A 19,846-nucleotide genomic window follows, 5' to 3' on the forward strand; every position below is an offset into this window, starting at 1 on the left:
GTAGCTGCTTGTGTCTTATCACTTTCTTTCATGTTCCTATAGTGGTAAAAACACATAACATAAAATGTACCATTGTAACCATTTTTAAGTGTACAGTTCAGGAATGTTAAGTATATTCTCATTGTTATGAAACAGATTTCCTGAACATTTCATTTTGTCATTCTGAAGCTCTGTACCCATTCAACATCAACTCTCATTTTCCCTCAGTCCCTGGCAACCATGATTCTACTTTCTGCTTCTGAGTTTGACCTCTTTAGAAGCCTCATATAAGTGGAATCCTACAGTATTTATCTTTTAGTGATCAGTTTATTTCACTTAAGAAGTGTCTTCAATATCCATCCATGTTGTGGCATGTACAAGAACCTCTTCCACCGGAGGCTGAATAATATTCCATTATACATGTATACCATGTTTTGTTTATCCATTCATCTCTGGACATCTGCTTCCACTTCTTGGCAATTTTGAATACAGCTCTTGTGAACGTGGGTATACAAATATCTCTCCAACACCCTGTTTTCAATTATTTTGATGTATACCCAGAAGTAGCATTGTCAGATCATACGATAGTTCAATTTTTCATTTTTTGAGAATACTCTAAACTGTTTTTCACAGTGGCTGCACCACTTTACAATCCCAACAGTGAACAAGTGTTACAATTTCTCTACATCCTCACCAACGCTTTGTATTTTCTGTTTCTTTGATAGTAGCTATTCTCTCAGATATAAGGTCATAACTTGTGGTTTTGACTTGCATTTCTCTGATGATCAATGATGTTGAGCATATCCTTATATGCTTGTTGGGAATTTGTATATCATCTTTGGAAAATATCTATTCAAGTCCTTTTCCCATTTTTAATTAGATTATTTGATTTTTTGTTGCTGAGTTCTAAGAGTTCTTTATGTGTTCTAGATATTAATCTCCTATTAGGTATATATGGGTAAATATTTTCTCCCATTCTGTAAGTTGCCTTTTCACTCTGATGCTTATGTACTTTTATGCACAGAAGTTTTTAAGTTTGATGTAGTCTCATTCGTCTATTTTTGCTTTTTCTGTCTGTGCTTTTGGTGTCATATCTAGAATTCATTGCCAAGTCCAATGTCATAAATGTCATAAAGATTTTTTCCCTGTGTTTTTTTCTAAGAGTTTTACAATTTTAGGTCTTCAATTCATTTTGAATTAATTTTGTATATAATGTAAAATAAGTCCAATTTTTTTTGCATGTATCTTATTTTTGTTCTTTTATTATTATTTTTCAGTTTTGAAAACTGGTATTATTTAGTATGTTCAATCTTTGATAACATTTGTATGTATTAAAATATATTCTTCCCCTGATGTAAAACATGAATGTTATTAGAAAATGGAAGAGGGTATATATGCTTATAGCACACACACACACATGCACATACATATATATATATATTCTTATATAGACTGTGTCCCCTAGAAGCAGAGAATGAGGAGTCAGGTGCACATTCCTATGTATTGAGACAGCTCAACAGAGAAAACCCATAAGGGAATGAAGGAAGCAGGGCATAGAACAGAAAAGAGCAGAAAAACTATGTAGTCTTTGGCAGAGTCTATTATCATTCCAATCCAATTTGCTTTAGGGTACAAATCGCAGCATGGAATGTCTCTGCTTGAGTCAAGGGGACATATTTTTGTATCCTTGTGTAGGTCTCTCAGTGACTATGGCTTATGGGATGGGGTTAGGGTATTCCACTCCCTGGGAGGCTGAGGCTGACAGGGCTATTGTCTAGAGGAGGGGACAGCCGTGAATCCTTCCAGCCAGTACCGAGGTGATATGGTTTGGCTCTGTGTTCCCACCCAATTCTCATCTTGAACTGCATTCTCATAATTCCCACATGTTGTGGGAGGGACCCAGTGGGAGATAATTTGAATCATGGGGGGCGGTTTCCCCCATACTGTTTTTGTGCTAGTAAGTCTCACAAGATCTGATGGTTTTATCAGGGGTTTGCGTTTCTGCATCTTCCTCATTTTCTCTTGCTGCTGCCATGTAAGAAGTGCCTTTTGCCTTCCGCCATGATTCTGAGGCCTCCCCAGCCATGTGGAATTGTATGTCCAATTAAACCTCTTTTCCTTCCCAGTCTTGGATATGTCTTTATCAGCAGCATGAAAATTGACTAATACAGTAAACTGGTATCAGTAGAGTGGGGTGTTGCTGAAAACATGCCTGAAAATGTGGAAGTAGCTTTGGAACTGCATAACAGGCAAAGGTTTGAACAGTTCGGAGGGCTCAGAAGAAAACAGGAACATGTGGGAAAGTTTGGAACTTCCTAGAGACTTGTTGAATGGCTTTGACAAAAATGCTGATAGTGATATGAACAATAAGGTCCAGGCTGAGGTGGTCTCAGATGGAGATGAAGAACTTGTTGGGAACTGGAGCAAAGGTGACTCTTGCTACGTTTTAGCAAAGAGAATGGTGGCATTTTGCCCCTACCCTAGAGAATTGTGGAACTTTGAACTTGATAGAGATGATTTAGCCCATCTGGTGGAAGAAATTTCTAAGCAGCAAAGCATTTAAGAGGTGACTTGGGTGCTGTTAAAAGCATTCCATTTTAAAAGGGAAACAGAGCACAAAAGTTCAGAAAATGTGCAGCCTGATGATGTGTAGAAAAGAAAAACCCATTTTCTGAGAAGAAATTCAAGCCGACTGCAGAAATTTGCATAAGTAACAAGCAGCCGAATATTAATCCCCAAGACAACGGAGAAAATGTCTCCAGAGCATGTCATAGGTCTTTATGTAGCCCCTCCCCTCACAGACCCAGAAGCATAGGAGAAAACAATGGTTTCATGGGCCAGGCCCAGGGTCCCCATGCTGTGTGCAGCCTAGGGACTTGGTGTCCTGCGTCCCAGCCGCTCCAGCTATTGCTAAAAGGGGCCAAGGTCCAGCTGGGCTCATGGTTTCAGGGAGTGCAAGCCGCAAACCTTGGTAGCTTCCACATGATGTTGAGCCTGCAGGTACACAGAAGTCAAAAATTGGAGTTTGGGAACCTCCACCTATATTTGAGAAGATGTATGGAAATGCCTGGATGCCCAGGCAAAAGTATGTGGCAGGGGCGGGGCCCTCATGGAGAACCTCGGCTAGGGCAGTGTGGAAGGGAAATGTGGGGTCAGAGCCTCCGCTGGGGCACTGCCTAGTGGAGCTGTGAGAAGAGGGCCACCATCTTCCAGACCCCAGAATAGTAGATCCATCAACAGCTTGCACTACACACCCGGAAAAGTTGCAGGCACTCAATGCCAGCCCATGAAAGCAGCCAGGAGGGGGGCTATACCCTGCAAAGCCACAGGGGTGGAGCTGCCCAAGACTATGGGAACCTACCTCTTGCATCAATGCGACCTGGATGTGAGACCTGGAGTCAAAGGAGATCATGTTGGAGCTTTAAAATGTGACTGCCCCACTGGATTTTAGACTTGCATGGGTTCTGTAACCGCTTTGTTTTGGCCAGTTTCTTTCATTTGGAATGGCTGTATTTACCCAATACCTGTACCAGCATTGTATCTAGGAAGTAACTAGCTTGCTTTTGATTTTACAGGCTCATAGGTGGAAGGGACTTGTCTTGTTTCAGATGAGACTTTGGACTGTGGACCTTTGGGTTAATGCTGAAATGAATTAAGACTTTGGGGGATTGTTGGGAAGGCATGATTTGTTTTGAAATGTGAGGACATGAGATTTGGAGGGGCTAGGGGCAGAATGATATGGTTTGGCTGTGTCCCCACCCAAATCTCATCTTGAATTGTTCTCCCATAACTCCCACATGTTGTGGGAGGCACCCAATTGGAGATAATTTGAATCATGGGAGCAGTTTCTCCCATACTATTCTCGTGGTAGTGATTAATCTCAGGAGATCTGATGGCTTTATCAGGGGTTTCCATTTTTGCATCTTCCTCATTTTCTCTCACCACTGCCATGTTAAGAAGTGCCCTTTGCCTCCTGCCATGATTCTGAGGCCTCCGCAACCATAAGGAACTGTAAGTCCAATTAAACCTCTTTTTCTTCTCAGTCTTGTGCATGTCTTTATCAGCAGCATGAAAATGGACTAATATACCAGGTCAGCAGGGGATGGGTAAAGGGCATTGGGCAGGACATCAATAGCGCCCACTTCCATATTCCAAATGTCTGAGGTCTTTGATATAAAGCATCTCCTAAATTGAAAATATAAGGAGAAGTGATTGAAACATAATTCATCCACATCAGATAAATAAATATATATTCTTACTCATAAATGATAAAGTCAATTTTGTTTTCCTTTACAGAAAATATTCCAACAATTATTTTATTTCCTTCTGTTGATTCATTTTCCTTTTGGAAAAAAAAGTAGGGCAATAAGCAGTTTATTTCCATTCATGCCCATAATATATTGAACCTTTCACCAGAATCTGCTTCATTCTCAGCTTTTTGAGTTCTGCTCAAAAAGGGTGAATAATAACCAATAAAATCCAGTACAAAAATTAAAGAAAAAGCAATCAGTGAAAACAGGTACTCCATCCTAATTGTCCTGCTTCCTTGGTGCTCCATGGAGACAGCTGACTCAGCACCAGACAGCAGGCTGCCAGTGTCCACCACACATCCCTCTTAAGAGGCTCACCTAGGAAGGCACATACGCCTGCTGCAGCTGAAGCTTCCAGGCCTCCTACATTGAATATCATCTTGAACGGTCTTAATGAACCACATAATTTCATCTAGAAATGGTACTACATACTGTAGCTAAAGAAATTGCCAAACTATTTTTCTCAATAGCTGTAATACTTTAATTGTAATCATAATCTGAATATGCTCCCTCCATTGGCTAGCTCTTTGGACCTCTGTCACCAATCAGGTGGCTGTGTTTGTGTAGAGCTTTTGCTTTGTTCTGTGTTCTGTTCCATTGGTCTAAGTGTCTATTCCTCTACCAAAGCCACAGTTAGGAAATATCGAAGACAGAAGGTGACCTAATAGATTTATATCCTCCAAAAATAGAGGAGAAGTTATTTGAAAGGTTTATTTTTGTTACCTGTAATTTTTTTAATGAATGCTATATTATTTTGTGTTTGTTTAATTTTATCTGCAGCATATTTCAAGAGGTGGAAGAAATATATATCTTGGTTGTAGGAAAGGTGATTCTACATTTTACTAAATATTTCCAGTTTGCTTTTTAATTGTAATGACATTCGTAAACTTAATCAATGATTTTTTTATCTTCTTACATTTTCCTATATGTTAATAAGGTGGAACATCTTTTGTTAGGTTTGAAAATGTAGCTCTCTTCTTCTGTGTGTATTTTGACTTGCATTCAGCAAAGTTCCAGACTATCACTCCTAATAGCTGACTCATAGGGTGTGTTGGTTTCTCTACGTAGCTAACAGTATTTATGATAATAACTGATTTTTTTCCTGTTTCTCCCCACATTTTCTGCTCCTTATTTATTTTTCTATTTTTTTCTATGCTAAGACCTTCATTTTGAGGTAGAATAGAAGCAGCAATAAAGGGCCTTCTTTTTCTAAATTTTAAACACAATTTAATGTTTTAAAATAAGCCACCCTTTCATTCTGCTGACAAACTATACATTCATGGGTTCATTTTGCTAATATGTATGCACGTAGGCTATTTGCACGTGTTTATACAAGAGATTGACCTGTAATCTCCTTTTTGGGATGGCCTCATTTTGGTATCGAGCTTATGCTTGTCTCAGAAAATGAACTGAGGTCATTTTCTTCTTTCTCTATTGTACGAAAGAACTGGATGAAAATGCAGGTTATCTCTTCCTTAAAGGCAGGTTAAATCATTTGGGTCATTTTGTTTGTTTGTTTTTATTTCTGGTCTATGGATTTTTAAAAACTGATTTAATTTATACAATGATTGCATAAATTGGTTCATTTTCCGCTTCTTCTTGAGTCACGTTTTGTAAGTTATATTGTTCTAGAAATTGTCAATTTCTCACGTCTTTCTTCACCTTTCCTCTTTTCTTGTTTCATTTCTATTAATTAATAGCATCATTTTATTTTCTTCTTTCTTTTTTTGTTTCAACTTTGTGTGTGTGTGTGTGTGTTTTCTAAAGTCATGTGCCAGATACTTCGCTTATTGACTTTAAAACTATATTCTTTTCTAAAATGTATTTAAAGTTATTAATTTATTTCTATGAATTGCTTTAGTTTTATCCACAAAATTGTGATGGATCTCCTTTCATCAATGGTTAATTCTAAAAATGTATTATTCCTGTGATGTTTTCTTCTCTGAACCATGCTTTATGTAGAATTGGCTTTGTAAGTTTCTGAACATATGGGGAGGTATGGTTTCATTTCTGTAGTTGATATTCCATTTTCAATTATGTTAAGAAAACGCCTGTGTAATTTTGGTTCCTCAGAATTTATTGAGATTTGCTTTGCTTTATGGCCTAAGACACAGTTAATATCATAAATCATCTATGAATTCTTGGAAAAGAATGTTTCCTGCAAATTGTCTACAAGTTTCTATAAATGTACTTAGATCAAATTTGCTGTGCTCTTAGTAATGTTTTGCCTCTTTAGCAATCACAGAGAGATTTGCTTAAAAATCTTGAACACTGAGTGTACCATGGCCACAGGAAGACTTTTATTCTAGATGACATGGGGCATTTCTGGTAGTTGTACAGCAGAATAAATTTACGTATTCTTTTTTTTTTTTTTAGTTCGTTTTCCTCTTCACTTTACTCTTTATATTTCTAGTTAGTTATAACATAATGTCTCGACATCACGACACAGTGCATAAGGTCCTCCAAACCAAGGTGCAGGGAAACCATGTGTGTATATATATGTGTGTGTGTATGTGTGTGTGTGTATATATATATGTCTATCATATATATATGATATTATACATATATATTATACACATATATAATACATATATATATACACATACACACACACATCTATTTAGATGTCTAGGTATACAGATATAACTAGATGTCATATTTGCTGGCTTTCAAGTTTAGTCCTACAGAGATACACATTCGCTGAGCAGGGGCTTCTGGCTGTAAAATTTTATCTGGAATTGCAGGATAACCATATATGTAGAATCCCTGCCACCTCCCTTGCCCCACTAAAAAAGTCTAACACTGGAGATAAAGAAATCCAATACAAAGATGAGCTTCATGACACTACCTCAGGCCAGATAATTCTGTAAGGAAGAGCAGTTAGATGAGAACATGGTGTCATCTTGCATTTCTGTAAGAACAGGACTAAGCATTTATCTGACATGTGTTAAGTGCTGGATTAGGTCCTAATAAAGAGTGTGATATTTCTGCCATCAATGTAATTGTCCGTTCTGCAGTTTCATTCAACAACAACAGCAAAACTATTGACTACCTCCTGTTCCAGAGGCTGAAAGTAAGCAGGGGAAGAAACAGCCCAAGTTCCTGCCTTTATGGGGCTTACTAGAGCAATAAGAAAATATATAGAATTGTATTTTAGGAAATCGATTAGTATAGATATTAGTATAATATACAGTTGAAGGATAGTAATTGATATTGTAGGAGAGCCGAGTGTGGTGGTAAATGCCTGCAGTCCCAGCTACTTGGGAGGCTGAAGTGGGAGAATCGCTTGAGGCCAGGAGTTCGAAGCTGCAGTGAGCTATGATTATGCCACTGCACTCTAGCCTGGGCAACAGAGCAAGACCCCATCTCTAAAATAAATAAATAATTAGATAGATAGCTATTGTAGAAGTACAAGAGTGATAAATACTAAGGAGAAAAATGAAGCAAGCAATAGGAATTGAAGTGTTTTTCAGGGGACATTTACCTTGTTAAAAGGGGATTTTGAGTGACCACCACGAGGAAGGGTATCTGTTGACCAGTCTTTAGCTGTCAGAAGTCCATTTGTTCCAAGGTATAGTTTAGATCCATTGTTTCTTTGTTGACTTTCTGTCTTGATGACCTGTCTAGTGCTGTCAATGGAGTATTGGAGTCCCCCACTATCATTGTGTTGCTGTCTAATTTCTTAGGTCTATTAGTAATTATTTTATAAATTTGGGAACTCCAGTGTTAGGCACTTATATGTTTAGGATTGTGATATTTTCCTGTTGGACAAGGCCTTTTACCATTATATAATGTCTCTCTTTGTCTCTTTTAACTACTGTTGCTTTAAAGTTTGTTTTTTTCGGATATAAGAATAGCCACCCCTGCTTCCTTTTGGTGTCCATTTGCATGAAATGCCTTTTTCCACCCCTTTACTTTAAATTTATGTGAGTCCTTATGTGTTAGGTGAGTCTCTTGAAGGCAGCAGATAGTTGGTTGGTGAGTTATTCTACATTCTGTAGTTCTGTATCTTTTAAGTGGAGCAATTAGGCCATTTACATTCAATGTTAGTTTTGAAATGTGAGGTACCATTGCTTTCATCATGCTCGTTGTTGCCTGTGTACTTTGGTTTTGTTTTTTGTTTTTGCTTTTTAACTTGTATTTTTGTTTTATAGATCCTGTGTGCTTTATGGTTTAAAGAGGTCCTGTTTTGATGTGTTTCCATGATTTCTCCTTTTAGCAGTTCTTACAGTGGTGGTTTGGTTATGGCAAATTCTCTCAGCATTTGTTTGTCTGAAAACAACTGTATCCTTCCTTCATATATGATGCTTGGTTTCTCTGGATACAAAATTCTTGGCTGATAATTGTTTTGCTTGAGGAGGCTGAAGATAGGTCCCCAAGCCCTTGTAGCTTGTAGGGTTTCTGCTGAGAAATCTGCTGTTAATCTGATAGGTTTTCTTTCTTAGGTTACCTGGTGCTTCTGTCTCAGAGCTCTTAAGATTCTTTACTTCATCTTAACTTTAGATAACCTGATGACAATGTGCCTAGGCAATCTTTTTTGTGATGAATTTCCCAGGTGCTCTTTGTGCTTCTTCTATTTAGACGTCTCGGTCTCTCTCAAGGCTGGGGAAATTTTCATCGATTATTCCTCCAAATATGTTTTCCAGTTTTTCAGAATTTTCTTCTTCCTCAGGTACACTGATTATTCTTAGGTTTGGTCATTTAACATAATCCCAGACTTCTTGGAGGCTTTGTTCATATTTTCTTATTCTGTTTTCTTTGTCTTTGTTGGGTTGGGTTAATTTGAAGACTTTGTCTTCAAGCTCTGAATTTCTTTCTTCTACTTGTTCACTTCTATTGCTGAGACTTTCCTGAGCATTTTGCATTTCTAAAAGCATATCCAAAGTTTCCTAAATTTTTTATTGTTTTTCTTTAAGCTATCTATTTTCATGAATATTTCCCCTTTCATTTCTCATATCAGTTTTTGGATTTCCTTGCATTGGGCTTTGACTTTCTCTGGTCTCTCCCTGATTAGCTTAATAACTATCCCTCTGATTTCTTTTTCAGGTAAATCAGAGATTTCTTCTTGGTTTGGATCCATTGCTGGTGAACTAATGTGATTTTTTTCGGATGTTGAAGAGCCTTGCTTTGTCATATTACCAGGGTTGGTTTTCTGGTTCCTTCTCATTTGGGTAGGCTCTGTCAGAGGGAAGGTCTAGGGCTGAAGGCTGTTGTTCAGATTCTTCTGTCCTATGGGGTGTTTCTTTGATGTAGTACTCTCCCCATTTTCCTAGGGATGTGACTTCCCATGAGCCAAACTGCAGTGATTGGTGTCTGTCTTCTGGGTCTAGCCACCCAGTGTGTCTACCCAGCTCCAGGCTGGTACTGGGGGTTGTCTGTGCAGAGTCCTGTTACGTGAACCATCTATGTGTCTCTCAGCTGTGGATACCAGTACCTGTTCTGGTGGAGGTGGTGAAGGCTGCAATGGACTGCATAATTGTCCTTAGCTTTGGTGGTTTAATGTTCTATTTTTGTGCTGGTTGGCCTCCTGCCAGGAGGTGGCATTTTCCAGAAAGCATCAGCTGTAGTAGTGTTGAGAGGGACTGGCAGTGGACGGAACCCTAGAACTTCCAAGATTAATGCCCTTTGTTTGCCACTACCAGGGTGGATAGGGAAGGACCATTAAGTCGGAGCAGGGCTAGAAGTGACTGAGCTTAGACTCTCCTTGGTTGGGTCTTGCTGTGGCTGCTGTGGGGGATGGTGGTGAGCTTCCCAGGTCACTGGAGTTGTGTACCTAGGAGGATTATGGCTGCCTCTGTTGAGTCATGCAGGTTGTCAGGGAAGTGGGGGAAAGCCGGCAGTCATGGGCCAGGCAAACCTAAGGGCCAATCTCACTCCCACTGTGCCCCACAAACCAACAGCCCTGAGTCTGTTCCCAGGTGGAGGGCAAGATGGGTTTGAAAACTTGCCTGAGGCTATCCAACTTCCAGCTGCAAGAGAAAAGGGCTTTAGTTCTTTCCCCACCTGTGAAGTCTGCATGCGTGATTCACACCCTCCCCCGAGTTCTGGCCAGGACGCTTCTCATCCTGTTCAAAAATGTTCCAAAGTTCAGCTAGAGAATTCCTTCTCCCTCTGGCCACCTTCCCAATGGATCCCTGTGGCGCCAGGCAGGAATGGGCTGCTTGGGGAGACACAGTGAGCTCCCAGGGCCTTTCTGCTGCTTCCTCTACCCATGTATTTTGCTCAGCTCTCTAACTTGACTCAGCCCCAGGTAAAGTTGGAAACTTCTCCCACAGACAGACCTTCACCTTCTCCAGTGGGGGTGTGTGTCTGGGAGAGGAGGGTCTCTCTTTCCCACTTCTGCAGTTGGGTCACTCATAGTATTTGAGGTTTCTCCCAGGTCCTGCAGGAGCAGTCCACTTCTTTCAGAGGATCTATGGGTCCTCTCAGGATTGCTGGTTTCTTCTTGAAGTCGATCTGGAGCTAAAATTCACAATGCAAGCCTCTACATGCTGCTCTGTCCACAGCTGCAATCCAGTCTTGCCTCCCGTCCACCATGATCCCCTGAATCCCTGTGTTATCTTATAGATTCTTTCTTTATTTTTTTTTAGTTCAACTGGTCATATTATATATCTTATCGATTCATAGACATATACATACATGACACAGCTGACCCACTTGGACTTAGATTAAAAGAAAGTCAAAATGCCCAATAAATTTTCAGATTACAAAAGAATCAATTTATAAACTAATGTTTTAGATGAAAACATGGGGAATTATTTAACAAAAATACATTAAAAATCAAGATTTGAGACATGAATGGATTTAAAATTTAACAATCATGGCCTTTGAGTTTTCCAAATCATAAAGGAAAATAAGAAAATTAATTTAAGAGCCACCCTCTACATTTCCTCTTGACAGCCTGTGAGGGATAACGCAATGAATCATGATCTGTCACTGTGGATTCCTCAAAAGTTAATTGAAAATTTCACCAAGAGACCCTTCTTAAGAGTTACAAACTAGAGGACTGCTGTGTTTATTCGATTATCCTCAGCCATCAACTGCTGGCTAATCAACACATGGCACTCTGCAATGTTATTTGTTTTAATTCTTTAGGCTTTTTTTTTTTTTTTTTTTTGTGGCCCTGTTGATCCCCTGGGCACCTAATGACAAGCCAGGAAAGTCACAGAAGTCAAAGTGTCGCAAGTATCAAAGTCAATCAATCAAGCCCTGTGCAGTTTTCTACATAGATGTGGAAGCAGAAGACATTTATGGTTCTTTATTAATGAGCTTTCTCATACAATCTGTTTCTGGCAGTGATCATAGCTTTTATCAAATAAGTGTACTCCAGAGCAATTTGTCATTGTTTCAGAACCGCTGTTGTCTATTTGCGTTTAGGTCACTGGAAAGGGAATATTTTATGTATAGTTAGTTGATATTTCTCACATCACTTTTATGAATACTTATGAAGAGTCTTATGAAAACATATGATACTAAAACATATAGCTTTTGTCAAATGCAAATAAATGAACACAAAATCCCCCAACACGGCTTCTTTTTATTCCTACATCTTATGTAAAAGTACTTATATATTAAATACCTGGCATTAGAGAATCATGGTGCTTTGGTTTGTTTCTTCTCTATGAAGCATTTTTTATTGTTTGTCTAATTGTCTCTTTAATCTTAGACAAGTCACAGCCTCTCTCAACTTGGTTTTCTTTATATGCTAAACAGGGATGTTTATGCTGGTGCACCTGGGGGCTGTGAGAATAAAGACTTGGAAAATGTCACAAGAAACAGAAGTGGAAATAGTGTTGTCATGACTTGTTGTTCCTTCAAAGGACCAGGGCATCTTTCCAAAGATGAACTATACCCTTAGTATATAATCTTCTCGGATATGGCATATGATCAACCACATTTTGTGCAAGCATAGTTACTTTAACCTCCTTGAGACCTGATATCATAAATAGCTTAAGAATATATAAACACATCTGAATCTGTGTTTGCAAGCCAGCTTCTAGAATTTTTAATACTTTAACATTGATTTTCTGCCAATAGTAAAATTTTAACCTGGTGGTAAATATAAGTGTTTGTACAATTCCATTACAGGTGCTTTGACTGGTGTTTATAGGAAGTAGCCTTTTGAAACAAGGGGGATATTTTAAGTTTCAGAAATGAGAATTCAGTTTGTTAATCACTATATAAATAAAACAAGAACCGTAGCAGCCAAAATTCTCTCCACAATTTTGAGAAATATCTCTGTGCCAACCCTCAGTCTTTATACTTAACCACAGGTTTCTTGGAAATCAATGTCACTGATTATGAGAAAAAGAGTTTAGCAATAAATTAATGAAAAATGTCTGCTGTATCATACAAGGAGTTGATAGCACATATATTCTCCTTTTTTCCCCACTCTGTTGCCCAGACTGGAGTGCAGTGGTGCAATCCTAGCTCACTGCAACCTTAAACTTCTGGGCTTATGCGATCCCCCACCTCAGCCTCCAAGTAGTCGGGACTACAGCCACATGCCACCATGCCTAGCTAACTTAAAAGTTTATTTATTATTTATTTATCTATTTATTTTTGGAGAGATGGGGTCTTCCTATGTTGCCCAGGCAAGTCTTAAACTCCTGGCTTCAAGTGATCCTCCTGTCTCAACCTCTCAAAGCACTGGGATTACAGGCTTCAGCCATTATACTTGGCAGCATATATATTCTATTACATTAAGTTAACAGCGTCATGATTAGTCATCATGATACGCAAAAGCAATTCTATTAGGTTGTTCTGAAAAAGTTGGAATGATTTTATGCCAACATTTAACATGCAAAATTAGTATTATTCAATTAGACAGAAGGAGCTTGACACAGTGGTGAAATCTGGAAGCTTTTGGTATGGACTGAAAGAAACAGGAAGGGATGGATGGTTAGTAATTGTGTTGAGCTTAACTACATATGCATGTCTAATTCCATCATTTGTTTTATTACCACAGAATCTTGAGAAACACACGAACTATTTTTCCCCAATCTATAAAAAGGGCTTTGGATTTGCAATATCAAGTGCAAGGAGAATTGTTGTATTTATGACCTGTGCAATGGACAATATAAAATCAAGTGTGCTGTGGTGCACACTTACAGTGGTTATAGTAATAGGTCTGGTGACGCTCCCCTTGCATTTCTTCCAGGTTGCTTTCAGCTATGTAACGTTTTTCGATCCCATGAGATGGAAATCGACCAGTGCTTGCTAGAGTCCCTTCCCCTTGGCCAACGGCAGCGTCTAGTGAAGCGCATGCGCTGTGAGCAAATCAAAGCCTACTATGAGCGCGAGAAGGCTTTTCAGAAGCAGGAAGGGTTCCTGAAAAGGCTGAAGCATGCGAAGAATCCGAAAGTTCACTTCAACCTCACGGACATGTTACAGGACGCGATTATCCACCACAATGACAAAGAAGGTACATGATAAGAAAGAAGGACCCGTTTTCTGATGTGATTTTTCATGATTGATTTTTGTTGGTTTGTTGTTTTTTTGATGGAGAGATGGGGCAGAAAAGTCCTTTTAAATATTGGAGGCTACTATCTTTTAACTGTTTGTATTATTCAAGAAAAAAATGCTCTTTGCAAAGAACATCATTAAAAGTCCTGCCACCTAGTAAGATAAAAAAAATGTAAAAATTGTGGTGAAATTTTTTTTTTTTTGTAAAGAATTACCTATCAGTAAAGCAAGTGAGTTCCTTTCAAATTGTTTAATTCTAATTGTTAGGGAAACTTTTTATCAATGAATTTTTTTTGCTATTTAGAAAATTTTTATAGAGATAGGGTCCCACTATGTTGACTAGGCTGGTCTCGAACTCCAGGGCTCGAGCAGTCCTCCAGCCTCAGCCTCCAAGAGTGCAGGAATTACAGAGAATTGTTTTTCCTGATGATGATTTGGGGCTATGGAATTTGTTAATCCTTAGCTCATGCTTTGATAGATGCAGCAGTAATGTCACTTTCCCCGACTCTCAGGAGTCAATTTCTTTCTCCCTTAAAGTTGTTTGGCTTGTGGTATCACGTTTTTCTAAGACTACCCAATGCAAATCTCAATTGTCTTCACAAGACTGTTAAATTTTTTCACTTTTTATATATTCTTGTATGTGAATTTTTCTGTTTTCCTATATAGAACCCACTTTCCTGAGTTCAAACGTGAGATAAATGTTCCAGCTCTGGATGTAATTGTTGTAACTGTACAAAGCTTCAAAGAAACAGATATAAATCAATTTACCTTGACTGGCTCTCAAATCAGTATTTGAATGAATCTAAAATGAGCATCTTCACAATTCATTATTCACAATTTGAAATCCAAAAAGCTCTGAAGCCATTATTTTGATAGCTCATTTAGTGGCAAAACTTTCACTGACCTATTTATGGTTTTTAACCTGTTCAGTTTGGAAAAATAATAAATTCAGTAACATATGTGTTTTGAAGGCTTTCAAATGGGGATTGTGAATCTATAGCTAAGAAAACCTATAGCACATTATATACAATAATAGTTATACATGGTAAGAAGACTCTAGTCATTTTGTGCATGGTTTTGTGTGGGCTTTTTCTAGTTAAACTGTAACACTCTGAGAATTTCTGATTTTTTTTTTTTGTCTTAAACTACAATGACAGTAACAGTGAATCTTTGAGCTGGAAAGTACCTAAAAACATTTGGTGTGATCCACTTACTTTACCCATGAAGGAACTGAAATTCAGCCATCGTATCACATTTTCTGGAAAGCTGTCCGGAGCACTCTGACCTTTCATTTTATCATTCTCTTCTCACCTATGGCTGTTCATTTAATGGCCATCTCCTCTGTGAGTCTGTGAGCACATTGAAGGTAGGGACAATGTCCACTAGGGTCATTGCTTCCTCCTGCCCATCTCATACCTTCCAGTAGCGTTGAGCAAAAGAGAGTAAAGTGATCGGTTCTTGTTCAACACACAGTAGTTGTTACAACAAACTTAAATGAGAAAGCAGTTCTTAAAATTTAAGCCCTATTTTGATTTAAAAGTAACAAAACACAAAAAATAATTGGTGCCCGGTATGGTGGCTCATATCTGTAATCCCAACACTTTGGGAGGCATAGGTGGAAGACTCTCCTGAGGCCAGGAGTTTGAGACAAGCCTGGGCAACATAGCAAGACCCCATCTCTACAAAATATTTTTTAAAATTAGCTGGACCTGGTGGTGCATGCCCAGCTACTCAAGGAGCTGAGGTAAGAGGATTGTTTGAGCCTGGGGGTTAAGGCTATAGTGAGCCATGATGGTGACCTGGACTCCAATCTGTGCAACAGAGCAAGACCCTGTCTCAAAAACACTTCTTTTAATGTATTGGAAATGTTTTAAAATTTCTTGTACCAAATACCTACAGTGCACCATTATGTTTAGGTTAGGGTTAAAAGAAAATTCATAGTAGTAAATTACTAACTAAAAAGCCAAGAAGCAGTTATTATATAAGTTATCTTTCCCCAAACATTCATGTCATACAATCTGAATTAATGCTTTCTAAGCAGATGTTGTAGGTGTGAAACTATGCAACCTAGTTTCTAGTGGCAAGCTAGGCGAGAGACGATGGTAGCTTGGACCCAAGTGGAACAAGGATGTGGTGAGAAATAGTCAATTTTAGGATTTATTTTTAGGATAGAGCTGACAGGAAATGCTGATTACCTGGCTATAGGGAGTGTATTGATTTTCTATTGCTACCAAAACAAACTATCATGAATTTAATAGTGGCAAACCGCATAAGTATTATCTTACAGTTCTGTAGGTCAGAGGTGAGGTATGGGCTTCGGTGAGATGAAAATAAGGTGTCATCAGCACTGGTTCAACAATTCTAGCTTCCAGAGGCCACCTGCCTTCCTTGGATCAGAGCCCCCTCCTCCGTCTCCAACATCAACAGTGATGGATACGGGGCAGGGACGGTGCTCCTTCTCACGCTTCAGTTTGCCTGTTTCTTTGTCCATCCTTGTATCTGACTGAATCTTCTGCCTCTCTCTTGCACCTTTAGGGGCCTATGTGATGACACTGGGCTCTCCTGGGCTATGCAGGTTCGCCTTCTGTTACAGAGACAGCTCACTAGTAACCATACATTCCTTTCTCCAGATCATCTTGCATAGTCGCAGGTGTAACTCCAGAGGGTGAAATCGGGACAGCAAAAATGCTCCCTACTACAGGGAGTGAGAATTCCAGGATAACATCAAGCTTTTGGGGCCTCAACAACTAGAAGAATGAAATGCCATTATCCACAGTAGAAGTGCCTCTAGGAGTTGTGAACGAGATGGGGTGGCATCCTGGCTGGAGACGTAAATTCAAAACTCATGAGCATATAGATGATACTGAAAACCCCAAAAGTGGTTAAAGTGACATAGAGAAAGAGTTTAGGTAAATCGATAAGAAGTCTAAGAACTGAGTCCCAAGGAATTCCAATATTAAGAATTCAGTGAAATGAGGTCCAACCACAAGGAATGACCAGGAAGAAAGGATGAAAATGAGGAAGGGTACTTTCTTGGGAGCCAAGATGAGAAGTTTTCAAGGAGGAGAAATTTTTATTGATCAAGCAGGAGGAAGCCTGAGAACTGACCATTGCATTTAGGAGTGTGGAGGTGATTAGCTTTCTTGACTTGTTGGGATCAAGAATTTTAATGGATTAGGTTCTGAACAGAGTAGGAAAACAGGAATGGACACAGAAAGTATAAAGAGCTCTTTAAAGGAGGCTTCTGTAAAGAGGAGAGAAATGGAAAGATTGCTGAAGAGGGAACAGACATTAAGAGCTTTTTTTAATGATGGGAGAATTAACAGCAAGTGTATGTGCTGATAAAAATAATTCATTTGCATTTCTCTAATGACCAGTGATGATGAGCTTCGCAGGCCACATAAATGTCTTCTTTTGAGAAGTGTCTGTTCATGTCCCTCACCCATTTGTTGATGGGGTTGTTTTTTATTGTAAATTTGTTTAAGTTCCTTGTAGATTCTGGATATTAAATGTGGTACATATACACCATGGAATACTATGCAGCCAGAAAACGGAATGAGTTCATATCCTTTGCAGGGACATGGATAAAGCTGGAAACCATCATTCTCAGCAAACTAACACAGGGACAGAAAAACAAATACCACATGTTGTCACTCATAAGTGGGAGTTGAACAATGAGAACACATGGACACAGGGAGGGGAACATCACACACTGGGGCCTGTCGGGGGATGGGGGGTAATGGGAGGGAGAGCATTAGGACAAACACCTAATGTACATGGGGCTTAAAACCTAGATGATGGGTTGATAGGTGCAGCAAACCACCATGGCATATGTATACCTATGTAACAAACCTGCACTTTCTGCACATGCATCCCAGAACTTGAAGTAAAATTAAAAATAAAATAAAAATAATTCATGGGAGAGGGAAAATCTGGTGACACTAGAGTAAGAGAAAGCAATTGATGGAGCAAGCCTGTGCACATGCATACTGTGATGAGTTCAGCTGCCCACTGGATGGGCTTGGCTTCAGCTGGGATCACCTCTAGCAGTCATTCTCAATCCTGGCTGTATAACAGAATCACCTGGGAAGATTTTATTTTTTAATTTCCATGTCTAGGACCTGCCCATAAAGATGCTGATGTAATCAGTCTTATGTGGGGCCAGGATGGTTTTTAATGGTGCCTAGGAGACTATGGTGTACAGAGAGAGCTGAGAACTTCTGATCTAGGGAATGGCAGATGTGATATGAACCTGTGGTTATTCTCCTCCTGGTTTTGATACTAATCAATGAAAGAACCATGGCCCTTGGCTAACAGTGAGGGTGTGGAAGATGAACTGAAAGTAAAGCAAAGAAAGGAACATGCAAGTATGGGAGAACAAATGGACCAAGGCAAATACTGTATGTTTTTAAATGGGACCTATGGAAAAAAAGATATAAAAAATAAGAACTACAAAGAAGGATCAAATGTGATTCAAGAGTTTCAGTAATGGTTTGGCATGGACTCACTGCTCCTTTGTCCTTATTCTTAGGACATGAAGAATTTCCCATCCTGAAACTTCCTGTAGTTTTTAGACTATATCTGTCCTTAATTTGCCTTCCCAGAAATTATTTCACATGTATATATGGATGCCATTTTGGTGGGATATAATATAATCTTATCAATAGGCAGTCAATATTTGTTACATAATTAAAATCTGTTGATAACCACAGATGCCTGGCAAGGATTTCTTAACATGTATTTTTAAGTGTAATAAATGGATAAGTATATTATGTATAGCAGTTTGTTTATATTATGAATATTGGTATAAAGACACTAAAATCTAAGCAAGCAGTCAGATCTGATTTTTCAATTCAAAAGAAGCAAAGAGTAATTTTTTATTTGAATTAATACATGATTAACTTTTAGTTGTGTTTTATTTTACTTAAGAAATTGCTTTTTTGTATGTTTCTTTTTTGAATGGCAAAGAAGAGAAAGGACTGGATAGAAAAGTCTCACATTTTGCATGGTGTAATGATCATGTTAAGGTGCTCAAAGTGATAGGAACAACAGGAAGCAGACAAAAATAATCACCCACACACAAACATACACATGTGCACACACAATGTGTTTTGCATGCTTTCTCTGTATACACAGCAAACTGTATAACACCCTTCCTATATGCTATATTGTTAATGCCTTGTGAGAGGAATAACACAAAAATTTCTGAAGATATTGGAGGGAAATATCCTCAGCAAGGCAACCTATATAATTTCATCTCTTTTAGTGAATAGTTTCCATTACTAATGGAAGCAAAAGTGATGGAGTATAGTGAAGGTCATCTTCAGCATCAAATGATGAAGAAATAGTTGACTCCTAGAACTGAATGAAGGAGTCTGAATATGTAACAATTATTATAATTTCAAATGCATTATTGCAATGTAAAAATTAAAACATTTGGCTCTAGAGGGTGTCTGTTTGGCTTAGTCTGCTATATCAAAATATCATAGACTAAGCGGCTTACACAGCACACATTTATTTCTCACGGTTCTGAAGACAGGGAAGACCAAGATCAAGGTACCCGGCTTGCTGACAGCCACCTTCTTGCTGTGTCCTCACATGGTGAAGAGGAAGCTCTGATTTCTCTTCTTTTAAGAGCACTAATCATATCATGGGACTTCATCTCATAAACTCATCGAACGTAATTCCCTCCCAAAGGCTACAACTCCTAATACCATCACATGAGGGTTAGGGCTTCTACGTATGATTTTTGAGGGAAAGGAACAGTTAGTCTGTAATAGGGCATATTAATTTGGTACTTGGAGCTGACCCAAGTATAAAATAATGGATATACATATATTACTTCCCTTGAGTTTCTCATCTACCGTGGAAATACCCTTGTGAGTACTCATATACCTCACTGTGCTAGGGGAAAAATAAGAATTTCTTACAATTGAAGAAATTTGGATTGCAAATGAAAGTAATCTCTTTAGAAACAGTATAACGTCTCTAGCATATGTATTACTTCTCCCAAAAATGCATATAAGGAAAGGTTTTCACTTCATAGTGGTGATATTTTTATTTATCTTTAAGCTATTGAAATAGTCAAATGC

General features: G+C 38.7%; 1 protein-coding gene across 3 annotated transcripts in view; it reads left to right on the plus strand.

The window, feature by feature from the left end:
- MYO16 (myosin XVI) overlaps positions 1 to 19,846 on the plus strand; it is a 719,880-nt gene that overhangs the window by 154,042 nt on the left and 545,992 nt on the right. For all 3 annotated transcript variants that reach the window (XM_063651142.1, XM_063651143.1, XM_054446940.2), the window contains exon 2: positions 13,450 to 13,713. In XM_063651142.1, coding sequence (XP_063507212.1) covers positions 13,488 to 13,713 — 226 coding nt within the window. In that variant the 5' untranslated portion in view covers positions 13,450 to 13,487. The remainder of the gene's footprint in view (positions 1 to 13,449; positions 13,714 to 19,846) is intronic.

This window comes from Pongo pygmaeus, chromosome 14 (genome assembly GCF_028885625.2).
Source record: "Pongo pygmaeus isolate AG05252 chromosome 14, NHGRI_mPonPyg2-v2.0_pri, whole genome shotgun sequence".
NCBI lineage: Eukaryota > Metazoa > Chordata > Mammalia > Primates > Hominidae > Pongo > Pongo pygmaeus.